A 13,866-nucleotide genomic window follows, 5' to 3' on the forward strand; every position below is an offset into this window, starting at 1 on the left:
CAAACTGTGGCTTTAGCTAAAGGATGCAAAAGTGGAAAGAAATCAAATAAATCCAAATAGGACTGCAAGTTAATAAGGTTTATCAGACATTCATTTATGGTTTGAGCTCAACAAGATTGAATATTGAAAATGAATCAGAATTGTTTGTTCTTTCGTTTTAATAAATATATATATATAAAAAAAAGCTTTGAAATGATTTATCATGGTCTTATTGTTTACATAACGAAAAGTGGAATTTTGGTAGCAAACAACCTTTTCTTAATTTTTTGAGAGCCGTTGATGGAGGCAAAAACGTCAAGCTTTTAAAATGAAAAACAGGTTAGCTGTGATATTTGGAGAATAATTTGATGGAGAGAACGACAGCAGCTGTTGGCTGGAGCTAACAAAAAAATATTCACAGTCAAATGAGAGCCTTCAAAAGGAAAAACAAATTACAAACCTGTATGTTGTCAAAAGACGATTTGTTGGTGACATCATACAGCAAGAGAAGAGCTGAAAGAGACAAAACAAGGGTTATATTGAAAACACTTTAGTAGAAAGGCTTCTCATCATTTATTATTCACCAAGTTGTGTTCAGCTCACTTTTTTTCTTTTGCAGCTCAGGGTACAGGAAAATAAAATTGATCATAAACCATATAATAATACTCATTTGTCATTCAGTGGTTCATAACTGGATCAGGGGAAATAAAATGTTGTTTATTGTCTGACTGTGTGTGCATTTGTGATGTCTTGTATTAAAAATCTTGTCAACCTACAATCTTCAACAAACAAGAAATTAAACAGCTGACTTCAGCTTTTACTGAATATACATTTGATGTTCTTTTGTTTCACAATTTGGGGAACAAGGTTAAAAACAACAAAAATCATCATAGACAAAAGGCTAAGCACAAAACAAAGACTAAAACTTCATAGACATTCAAATAGATGCAGATGCAGCATAAATACATTGTTTATTTTGCCAAAGGACAAGCAGAAACCAAGAAAAATAAGAGGAAAACAAACTATATTGATCAGAAAGTAGCGCTAAAAACTCTGGAGAATAAATTAAACAGCAAAGAAAAAACTTTGTGTGTTAGAACTTTATGACTTGTTTGCATATGTAATTCGAATATATAAATGGAGCTTGGATAATTTCCATTACACTAAACATCTTAAAGGGACAAATTAAAATTGTGGACTTGCAATCAGCATTAAACATCAGGCTGAAGTAATTTCGTTGAGAGTCTTGGAAAGATCTTTCACAGAGATTTTTAATTAGTGACAATTGTTTTTTTTTTCAGAAACACATGGTTTGATTTTTTGAATCTTTAAAAACTAGGTTATTAACCTTTTTTAGTTTTGTTGTAACCCCACCGCACTACCACATTTTTATTGTTGTAAAGTGTTAAGGAGCAAGGTTTAACTTCTGTATTAAAAAAATCTTTTTTTTTTCAAATTGTCATCATGTGGTTCAAAATTCAAATAATTCGGTAAGTAACAAATATTTTTCAAGCAACACAAAAAAAAAATGTAATTAATAGAAAAAGCCAAAAGGAGATAAAGAGATTTCCTTATGCAGTTTAGTCCAGCAGCAAACAATGTTGTCTAAACAATGTTCATCATGAAGCTCAGTGCAGATGTTAAAGTTCCTCAGCGGAGACATCCATCAAACTGGATGATAGAGTAACACAGCAGGCCAAATAAAAACATACACCATCTCCTCGTGGATTTTCTCATGCCGAACAAACAGGGTGGTTTCCTAAAATGTTTGCAGTATTAGACTTTTTATTCTTATGCGTCAATATGTTTTTTGTCAATATGTCAATGTGTCAGTATGTTTTTTACTCTATCACAGTACATGCACACTCAATAACAGATCTAATCAAACTGACAGAAAAACCTTGTGGGTCAAGAAAAATACTGCAATTCAATTCTGTTGATTTATTATTTACTTTTAAGAATTTGGTTCTATTTATGATGATTTGACTTTAAACTGTGTTGGTCCTACTGAAGGTTTCCTAAACAAACTTGTGTCTCCATGACTAGCACCTGGACCATGGTTTCACAAACCCATGCCATTAACGCCAATTAGTTTTTTGTGAAATTTGATCTATGGTGAAGAAATGCTTAAGTCTGCCAACTGAAAATAAAAATCTGTAAATGATTGGCTCTGCTCTCAAAGTTGTTCCTGATGTGGAGAGCTAGGAGGAGATTTTCATGAATTCCATACTGGTTAAAAGCCTGACTAGGATTTGTGGACATCCTTTTATTCAATACTAATAAAAAAGTAACTCATAGTTCTGATACCGAGAAGTGTAAGACTGTACTTCAAAGCTAATTAGTTGAGATTCCCTTTTGTACGCAGGATTCACTTTTCCCCAGAGACTCAAAGACCAAATAAATCAGCCAAATTGGGCAAGTCTGTGCAAACAAACAAGGAATTTGACTTTGGTTCCTCTTTGCTCTCAATGTACAAATATAGTATAAATATATACATTTGTTGGGAAATAAATATATTTTTTTATTTAGATTTGCTTTCTTACATTTCATTACAAGGAAAGAGCATTCACAGGACAGCTGCATAAAGTACAAATATATAATTGAAGATCATCTTGAAAAGAAAAGTAGTGTGTCGAGTGATGCTTTAGCAATTATCCTTCAAGGTAATTTCTTTTTTGTACAGCTTTTCATGTTTGCAGTAAAAATTATTTATGACAAATTAAATATTTATGTTAATGACAAATCCAATCATTACAGGTCAGCATTCAAACCTTTGGCTGTACCTGAAAAATAAGACTATGATAAATTCCTTTAGCTGATTTGATTCATCATTTGCACAATCTGCTGTACTTTATAAACTACTCCCAAAATCCCTTCTGACAGGATTATCACCAACATGTGAGAGCCATAACTAAGAGCTATCTAAGTTAACATCAAGATAAAAAATGGAAGATGTGTCCACACATCCAGTCACAGCAACAGACCGATGTGTGACTGATTACAAAGTGTCATCCTTCCCCTTTTATAGAATAAAACCTCAGTACTTGATAAACTCTGCAGAGTGGAAGAAAAATGCTCACATCTAAAACATGTCTGAGATATATAAGCAGCATACATTTTATTTTGATGGCGGTTGAGAAGCCTTTAGTGTGGTTTGGCTCATCCACAAAACAGGACAGGTCCAGACTGCAATGAATAATCAGGACTGCAGAGAGAATAATCAGAGCTGACCTTCCCTCCATCCAGGACTTATACAGGTCTAGGGTCAAGAAAAGAGCTGCCAAAATCTCTGCAGACCCCACACACCCTGCACATAAACTGTTTAGAGTTTTACCTTCATGCCGCCGCTACAGAGCACTGTTCACTAAAACCAGCCGCCACAAAGACAGTTTCTTCCCCCAGGCTGTTTCTCTGTTGAACATTCAATAGAGTACAGAACAACAGCATACAGATGTTGCAAATGCACCTTTTCTGTTAGATATGTGTATATTGTAAATTGTAAATTGTAAATTTGTATATTCTGTAATGCAAAAACAGAACAAAAGAGCAAAGTGTTCCGGAGTCAAATTCCTTGTTTGTATGCACGAACTTGGCAATAAAGCTGATTCTGATTTAAACGTCTCATCAAAACACCACTTAACTACTTTTATGCCAATGAAAACAAGGCAGTGTATACACCTATATAAAGGCATTATAGTTTAATATATTTTCAATACAAACCAAAAAGCAAGATTTAGAAATTAGAAAAAGGTCTGATTTAATCCAGTTACACAGACTCAATGCACCTCAATTAAATATGGCCTAGCTTGAATGTAATTAAATGCAGTCAGAATCTGTGCATTTGTATTAAGAAAATGCCAGTTTGAAGACACTAATAGTTTGCATCAGATATTAACCATATTTTATCTGCCAGCCTGAGCACAAATGAAATTACAGAGAATGAAGTAGTCTTTATGTTTTGAATAAGAATATCTCAAGAAGAACCAAACACAGTAAAGTCTGCCTTCTTCCTCAAATTCGAGAGGCTCAAATTAGGAGTGCATGAGTTTCTCACCATGAGCATCACGATAGTAGGCATGTGTGACACTGCGAAAGCGCTCTTGTCCAGCCGTGTCCCAGATCTGGAGACAAGATGAAAGTAATCACTGAGTAGAAATAAAAGAAAATAAATTAATATTTGATGAAAAAACATAAACATGGTTTACTTTGAAGATCCTGGTTTACTATGATGAGCCTGAACCATCAGTTTACTGTTTTTACTAAGAGGTGAACATGATTTGCTCTCAGCTGTGTTGAAATATTGTAAAAACAACAGAGTTTTGGATCTGAGTCTCAATAAAAGCATTTTTAAATAGACTGGTATCAGAGTCCCTGACCAAACTCCACTCCCAATAGCTGTTGATGTGCTGTCTGTAATTTAATATTATGGAAAGAAAAAAGAAAAATGGATAGGAGAGACAGACTCGATATTGGCAAATTCCAGGTCTTAAATGACACGGACTGACAACAATAAATGCTAAATAATTTAGACATCCCTAGTACAATTTTATTAATTTTAATGGTTTCCTTTGGACACATCCAGCAAAGTTAAAGCTAATTTGTATTCATGTTTTAGTCACATTTCTGTTCAAAATAAAATCATGTTTACTCTTATCACAGCTCTGTGTTGATCTGTACCTCCTGAGAAAAATACCATTCACAGTAATTGCTTATTTGGTTAATCTCCTCCATCTTGCTTTTGAGCCACTTTTTAGAAAACAGATGGGTTTCAAAACAACATTGATATGCTTTTAGTTATGGGTCTTTCTTGCCATAACAAAGCAGGTTTGCAATCGGAAACAGATGTGCATGAATAACTAAAAAAGAGGCAGCTTTCCAAAAACGTTTTTGATGCAAGTAAAACACATTCTTGGTCAAGCGGGGGACAAACGTGCCTGTTGTTCTGGGCCGAGGTTAGGGGAGGGGGCCCAGTCTACAGTCTGAAAGCCTGAACAGAGCAGACGAAAGCGATGTGGGGATAAAAAAAGAAAGCAATATGGGAAAAAAAAGAAAGTGATGTGGGAGCAGCTCAGGCTTACAGCTTGATTTAGCTCTGTCGCCAATACCATCGCGACGGACAAAACTACAAAATAAAATAGCTCGATAAAAAATGCTTCTGAAACAGCTGGACCAACTAAAGGTTTCAGCACAACTGAAGAACACTGTTGTTCCTATTTGTTTCACCCTATAGGTGACTTTTTTATGTGCATTTTATAAAATTTGTAAGATAAAAATAAGAAATGAAGCTGCCCACACAACTGAGTATACACTTATAAACAGTAGCCAACAGAACTGAGTAAAATCAGATATAGAAATCGCATTTTCAACTAACGTTTTTCAATCAGTGTGGCTCATGACATTCAACAGCAACATGTTTCTTTGAAGCAAACCAGACAGACCTGACTGCTCACAATTTGGGTCCAATTACATTTCATCCTTTTTTCTATTGCAAGGAGCAATGTTGTTTTGATCTTTGGAAGCTTTCATCTACAGATCTTATCATTTTCTATGAGCTTTCTTTTTTATGGTAAATTCAAGCACTTACCTGCAGCTTCACCTTGACTCCATCAATGGTCAGCACTTTATTCTGGGAATGAAAGCAAACAAATAAGTAATTTAAATGTTTTTAAACAAGCAACATGTTATAGTTTCTTTTTGTTTGTGGGTAAAAGTCTCATCTCATCCAGTCATACTCTACATAACCTACATATACTCCTGTGCACTTCCCATCAATACTGCATGTCTATACCTCACTTGGGTCTCTTCAGATGAAGCGTGGCCTATTTTAATTCCTTTGGAGGATTAAACCCCTCTGCATTCCTCACTTCGCTTTGTCTCATCTCTGGAGGGTTTCTTCTAAGCTGTATTGAAATCTTGCAGCGACTTGCAAAAGTATTTATACCCTTGAACTATTGATGCTTTGTGACTGCTAACTTCGGTCTTATTTATCAGGATTTAATGTGATAGAGGAAGGCAAAGTGGTGCTTAATTGTCAAATAGAATGAAAATGATAAATATGTTTACAAGACAAATCTGAATAAATAATGTAAATTTTTAACCAGCACCCTAAGATACCCCTAAATGAAATGATGTGGCTCCAATTTCCCTCAGTAGTTTGGTAATGGTTTGCACAACAAGTAAATATGTTGACCTAGTTCCCAAATTCCCCTGATCATAACCTACTCCAGCATCTAAGAGATATGCTGAACAAGGAAATCTAATTGATGGAAGCTCCACCTCACATCTCACAGGACTTTAAGGATTTGATGCAAACATCTTGGTGCCAAATACCACATCATACCTTTGGGGGTCTAGAGGGGTCCATGTCTCAGTGGGTCAGGACATTTTTTGGAAGCAAAAGGGCAACACACAAGTAGCCAGGTGGCATAATTATAGCTGATTGATGTATCTGGACATGATGTCTCCAAAGCAAACCCTTTTTCCACCACTCATTCTTGTATTTCTTTGCATTTTACACCACTCAAGCACTTGTTGTTTTTGTTTAGTAGTGATGTTTGATTTTCACCACCTACACAGGTGTCTGGATTTTTATCTGCCATTGTTCCGGTCCCTTTTTTAAATGGCACCTTTCAAGAAATCCAAGGATGCTTTATAAAAAGGGAAGAGCTTCTTAGGAGAACCAGTGATCGTATGTGCAAGATCACTGGCTCTTCTAAGACACATGGGATGGATTATCACAGGGTGAGTGCTGCCTACTGTAGGTTCTATCCACAAAGCCAGAAAGGTTGGTGCATGGGACAGAAAGTAAACCCTAGGCTTAGTGTCATAGTGTCCAAGGATTGTGGATATGGGTGAAGGAGGTCTGAATGCAGGACCTGGCAAGAAGTCAATAGAGATTTGTGAGAGTTAGGGTGACCTGCTAGTAAGGTTTAGTGTGTCTTTGTAGCCAAGCAGCTACAAATAGAGTTTATACCTAATGACATCTGTCCAGGGCATTGCTGGAAATGTCAAACAAGACCACAATAATGTAATCCAGGCAGGTCGTAACAAAGGCAAGGATCTGCTACAGAGTCAGTTAGAGACTTTCTTCAATTGAGAAAAAGCTGCCTTGGTGACAAATTTAATGAGAGCCTGGAATAAAATTGTGGAGTCCTGAATGACACCCAGCCTGCGAACATGTTGGGATGGTGAGAACTAACAATGTGAATTAGAAGGACACATTAAAAAAAAACTTCAAATTCAGAATTTGATATTACAAAAAAATGACAATTGATTGTGAGAGGCGCTGGGCCGAGGGTTTGGTAATGGGAAAAGGTTGTGTTTATGGCCAGCACAAAAAATGATAGCAGAGACTGTTTTTTTCACATGAACTGACCAAGAGGCAGCATAAATGATAAACAGAAGAGGTCCAAGAACTGAACCTTAAGCACACCACGATAAACTAGGTCAGAGGTAGAGCAGATGTCTAAATTTCCATTTGAGGTTGATATTTACCATTTGTGTTTTAAGAGATAACACATTTCATGTAATCAAACTAGTATACCAACACAAATTATGTCACCCGATACCATAAAAACACGACATTTTCCAATACAATCGACCTACTTCCTCTTGTCATGAGGAGGCAGTTTCTTGCAGGGCCAAAATGCAAACAGACATGTGGGAACCGCATGGTGAGTAAAGTATTTAATAACATAACTGATAACTTACAAGGTAAAAACAGGACATGGAGCATATATAGGCAAAGAAATGAGCACGAAACGGGCAGGCAAAAAGTAAAATCCAGAGATGAACAATAAAAATCAAACAACTTATAAACAAAGGCAGGGAGGAGAAGTGATAAATGAACCAGAAGAGATAACCAGATGAAATGTGGAGCAGCTGTGGCACGGAGAATGCAGAGCAACAGAATGAGGTAGGCTAATTAGCAGAGCTTAACAGGAAAATAACAGAAATAACTAAGCGTAACAAGACACAAGAATGTACCATTGACCTAATCTACAATGAACAAACTAGAATAACTGCAACTAAAGAACATAAAGAGGGAAGAGCAGGAAACAGACAACAAGGTAATTCAAAATTCCTAACACAGGCGAATGATGACACCTCTAGGATATTCCTAAAAGAGTGCTGGTGCTGACCTTCTAATTCCCTGATAGTTGAGCAGAAACCAAAGGTATTTTACTGCTGACAAACCTTAGACCTGGATAGTCTTTGTTGACATGTGAAGCTGATCTCCTTCTTCGAGAGTCACAAAGGGGGTAATGGCATACATATTCATGGCAGGATTTGAGCTGCAAGCTAGACTGTAAGTGGAGTCTGAAAGGAATCTCACAAGACAAGTTCCTTGTTGTTGTTGCTAAAAACAACCCAAAATGTGCTTATAGCCTTCATGAATATTTAGTGACCCAGAAAGAAGTGTGGTGATCAGAGCACAGTCAGGATTTTCGGGGGTTTCTTCAGCTTGATTGCTTTAATAATAATGCTGAATTTGTCAAGAGAAAAATCTTTAGCTTAGACCTACTGATCCCAAAAAAAGACTTAACAGGATGATGTTGAGCTTCTGATCATCTTATAGCAGCTAGATTACTGTGACATAGGAAGAAAAACAAAGAAGGACAGCAAATCCAACTTTAACTGACATTACTTTCACTTTGCCTAAAAGTCTTTCTCAACTAACATTTATGCAGTGTTGGCAGATAGCTCCACTTTCTGGTAAGTTTCATTCCCTAAACTGCTGCAAATATCCCATCTACGATAAGGACATCTTCAATTCTTTCACTTAACAGCAACACACTCAATGTTAGATTCACTCAAACAGCACTTCACATGGATCATAAATTACAGATGCTGGAGGAGCTTTCAGAGGAGCCCGTCAAAGTGTGAGCATATAAAACATTAATGGCCGCAGCATGAGGCAACTAACAGGAACATGATGCCCACAGAAAGCTTCTATATGTGACAAAATTACTAGTTCTGATAAGAATTGCAATGAAAACGCCATGTAAAGCTGTTCCTCAATGTCTTTGCTTCAGCGTCCACAGCTTACTGGTGCATGACGCTACCTGCACTCAACAAACAAGTTATAAATCAACTCACCAGGGCAATAAAGTGAAGAACAGATGTGCAATGGAAATACTGTCAGGCATGGTGATAAACCCGGTCCCCAGCTGTCATTTCAGACACACACTGACACACTGTGCAAACAAACTGCACTGAAACAGTCAGTCGGATGACAACCTCTCACATACACATTTTACCAGCTGGGCTTAAAGCTATTGGCCAAACTTTCAATAATACTCTTTAACCTCCATTAAAGAAGAACTGAATAAAGATCTTGATTTGACTGAGTCAGATTGTATTTTACTATTTTCAATTTCTATATAATTTCTATATATGAGTACAAATCTAAAAAAGTGGCTATTATGTGTCTTTAGCTGCCTTCAGTCTGATACTCCTGAATCAAATCCATTGCAAACAATTGTCTTAACAGTACCTGTGTGAAATTTAATCTCAATATAAATCCAGCTGTTCTGTGTAGGACTCAGATGTTTGTTAGGAAACATTAGTAGAAAAACTACATCATAAAGAAATTGTGGAACATTTTAAGCAGGATTGGCTATAATTCATCTCAATGTTTGAACATTTTGCAAAGCACCGTTCAGTCCAGCTACAAAAAATGGAAGGAGTATGGCAAAATAGTGCGGCAGTTACAAACCTACCAAAGAAACGTTGAAAGATGGTGGAGAAGTGGCAGCATTATGTTGTGCAGAAACGTTTTTTCAGCCAAGACAGGAATGTTGGTCAGAGTGTAAGGGAAGACACCTGTAACACAACGATCATAAGCATACAGCCAGAGCTGTGATGGGGTGATTTAGAGCAAAGCAAAACTAATGTCAGGATCCTAAATTTATCTATGAATGTTAATTTAAAATTGTTGTTAAGATATGCTCTCCATCCATTCAGACTAATCATGAGCTATTTTGCAAAGATGGTCTTAAAAACTGACACTTACTCTAGAAGAGTTGCAGCTAATATTTCAGGAAAAAGCGGTTTTAGAATGGTTTAATAATTGAACTGGGGGCTGAAAACAAATGTATTCACCACTTTCATTTGCTTGTGCCATATGCTTGTCAACATTTTTTACAAGCAAATTGAATTTTTCTTTAACTTTGCAACTATGCACTAAAAAGGATATGAATATATTTGCAAGGCAGAGATTAGTGTTAAAGATGAAACAGACCTGAACAACTGTGTGGGGCTGTCAGTAAATATAGCTTTAAGTTGTAATTGCAAATGATTTGATTAAATCGTATTCAGAGCAACTAGGTATCTTAAAATGTAAAGTTAATAATGAAAATGAAACAGAAAATCTGAACATCATTTAAGAGGTCTTGCAATTATAAACAAGGCATTAAACATTACCGTGTTTTTTTTTTTAAGATTTAGTTTTTTTGGCAGTAGAGGCCTTTATTTTTTGACAGTAGGCAGACAGGAAAGAGGGCACAGAGAGCGGGAAACATTCAGCAAAGGTCGCCGGGTCCGGGACACAAACCCAGGATGGCTGGATTGTGGACTATAGCCTCTGCATACAGTTGCACGCTTAACCCCTACACCACCAGCGCTGCGCCAGCATTACTGTGGTTTTAATGTTGCAATGCTAGCTGCCTGATAACAATGTTAACACATGTTTTTCATTAAAAAAGACACAACTAACAATGCATTTCTAAAACATTCGGGTTGTACACTCAGTACACTACTGGATTAACTTTAAAAGAATGAAATTACCAACAAAAATTCAAACTTAAACTACCCTAAAATTACACATTCTTTTGCGCAAAATTAAGCACAGATATTTTTTATATGGCAGTTAATCATTCTTAGATATGCTGTTATGAAAAAAATAAATGAATACATCTCTTTGTTTTCTTCCTCAGAAGATTTAGAGCAAAGCTTGCTTACCCTCTGCAAACTACAAGATGAAATATATGCACAAGTACTTAAGCTGGAAAGTACTGGACATGTTTATAGTTTACAACAAATCATGTTAAATCAGATTTACATACCATAAAACCTACAGATCCCATGAAATCCATCGTCTAAAGATCTGAACTTCGTGATGATGCATTGGTTGACAACGGAAATATTTCTTAAGGGAAAATGATTTTGCCAAAGTTCTCTAAATTCATTTGATAGCAAAGATTAAATGCAGCAAAAAAACAAATAAGGTTTCATCAAAGTATTTGAAACCCCTCTGCAGAGTTCTGGGGTACAGCTTTCTTGTCTTGTGACTGAACGTTTGTTTTCAGTGTAATAGAGGCAGCTTTCATTTTTATTGATTTTCTCACATGGGTGACCAGGTGAAGTTGAAACCAGACTAATTGAAAGGGCGAGGGGCTTTTGGGTTCTTTTAGTACTAAAACTGCAGTCCTGCAAAAATAATCTTCTGTCCTCATTCCATTGCAGGGGATGGCAGCAAAGAAAAACAACTAGAATAACAATCGTAACAGAGACATAATGACAAGGTTTGACCTTTTTGTATGAAAGCATGGCTAAATAACATATTAATTTGTCATTTTCCTGAAAAAAAAAAAGAGATAGGATTTGGCTGAAGCATAAAACCTTAAAATGTTACATTTCAAGAGGTGAGTTGAATTACCTGGGTAACTTTTATTCTCTTACTATCGCTGCATTTTCAGATTTAGTGAAAGCCTCTAGTTTGGGTTTGATCCTTCATCTGTAACCTGCAGAAAATGCTAACACCAACGCAGAGACTCAGTGTGAGCAAACCAATCCCTGAGGCAGGTCATATACAAGCAGAGTTTTTGAGACTTTATCATGCAGTCATTTCTCATCTGACAGCAGTGAGATGCAGCCTCGACTCTCCCAATGTTCTTCTCTATGATCTTATATAAGGAGTTTTGATAAAAATGGAAATGGCATCACGGCTTTATGTATGTGTTTGTGTTGTGGCCAAGTGTGATAGTAAATACTCGTTTGCGGTCGAGGGACCAAGCTGTGAAAATAATTACAAGTTGACACCCAATTCTCAAATGTTAATGTTATTCTAGATAATGAGTCTAAAGAATACACAAACTAGGCATGGGGCAGATACCGGTGTAAAGATTTATCACAGTTTTGCGAAGTTATGCTTTCAAAACATCTAATTTCTCCACCATTCTGTTCCACCAAACGATTCTATAGCTGGAGCACTCCCCTGACTCAAGCAGCCATTAAATGCAACCACACTGAGAAAGTATTGTCTCTGACTTTATTTACCACTGAGAAATGCTTAGTAAATTTAGTTTTGTCGAGTCTCATCAATTACTCCTGATACCTTTGAGTAATCACAATTAGTGTATCTTTATTGATATTTATTTACTACTGCTTTATTTTTCCCAGTATTCCCAACAATAGAGTCCGCATCTCTTTCGTTCCATCATTAAAAATACACAGTGCTCCTCGGGGCTCACCTCTCTAGATTCCAGTGACATTAGAGCAGCAGGTAGCAAAGCTGCATATCATTAATAACAAACGCGTCTATTGGTAATGCAAACACCCATCCAATACGTTTGATTTAGTGAAGGCAGAGACCTGCATATAAGCACTGCAAGATACAGTAGGTCCTGATTAAAGAACCAATTCTCTGTGGCAGTGGACAAGCTAATATATTTTAATTCAAGTCATTTTCAATGAATGAAAGAACATTTTAAAAAGCACCGCCACTTTGTATAATTCTCTGCCTTATTTGAACCCACTCAGGAAAGCAGGCAGGGTACAAACTAGCAGGCAGCACAGATGGTAACAGAGAAACTAGTCAGCCATCTCTTCATTATGTACAACAGAAAAAAAATCAGTGAGGCTATGAGTGGATAGTCCGAGACATCCACATTTACATAAGATTTGAAAGAATTGGACATGATAAAACATGACCTTCATTTTTACGATGTGTTTCATCCTCTTGCTGCATCTCCGCCTGCTCGACAGTATTCACTCTCCATGACGAACCAAAATGGTTATAAAATTCAATTTAACCATCACTCACCAGATGTACAGCGCAAAATAAATGTATTTTAAACCCCTTGAACCTTTCCACATTTTCTCCAACAGAGTCCAGCTGTGTGTAATTTAATCTTAGTGTAAACCAGGCTGTTCTATGAAGGTCTCAGAGAATTGTTAGAGAACATTAGTGAACAAACAACATCTTGAAGACCAAGGAATATAACAGAGGTCAGGGATAAAGTTGTGGAGCAGTTCAAAGCAGAGTTGGTTATAAAACAATATCCCAAGCTTTTAACATCTCGTAGAGCACTGTCAAATCCATCATTAGAAAAAAATCTGCACTGATAAACTGATAGGTAGTACAAGTAACTCTGGTTACTCTGGAGGAGCTGAAGAGATCCACAGTTCAGGTGGATAAATCTGATGACATGACAAATATTTAATCAACATTTTTCTTTTATATAAACACTGTGTATTTTTTTCCTCTCCTCTTATGCACTACTTCATGTTGAAACATCACATAAAAATCCTAATAAAATAATAAATTTATGGTCGTATAATTGACAAAATATGGAAATGCTCAAATGGTACACATACTATTGCTAAGCATTTTACTGTGACTGATTTGCTATTTCAAATCATTTTGGTAATTACAGGTACATCTAAAAAAATGTGAATATTTTGAAAAAAGTTATTTTTTTCTCACTTATTTCAGGAATTAAAAGTCATATATAGATACATTACACATATAGTGAAATATTTCAAGCCTTTCTTTCTATTTGTTTGGATGATTATGGCATACAAATAATGAAATCCCCAAATTTAGTCTCTAATTTGCATGTCATGAATTTATAAAATATAATCTAGATCTTTGCTTTGCAAAAT

General features: G+C 36.2%; 1 protein-coding gene across 1 annotated transcript in view; it reads right to left on the bottom strand.

Annotated features, from left to right (window-relative positions):
- Window positions 1-13,866, bottom strand: part of LOC124863452 (ras-related protein Rab-26-like) — a 73,084-nt gene that overhangs the window by 35,855 nt on the left and 23,363 nt on the right. The window contains exons 3-5 of the mRNA XM_047357825.1: window positions 5,564-5,605; window positions 4,034-4,100; window positions 440-492 (exon numbers count right to left, since the gene is read on the bottom strand). Of these exons, the coding sequence (XP_047213781.1) occupies window positions 440-492; window positions 4,034-4,100; window positions 5,564-5,605 (162 nt within the window). The remainder of the gene's footprint in view (window positions 1-439; window positions 493-4,033; window positions 4,101-5,563; window positions 5,606-13,866) is intronic.

This window comes from Girardinichthys multiradiatus, chromosome X (genome assembly GCF_021462225.1).
Source record: "Girardinichthys multiradiatus isolate DD_20200921_A chromosome X, DD_fGirMul_XY1, whole genome shotgun sequence".
NCBI classification, from domain to species: Eukaryota; Metazoa; Chordata; class Actinopteri; order Cyprinodontiformes; family Goodeidae; genus Girardinichthys; species Girardinichthys multiradiatus.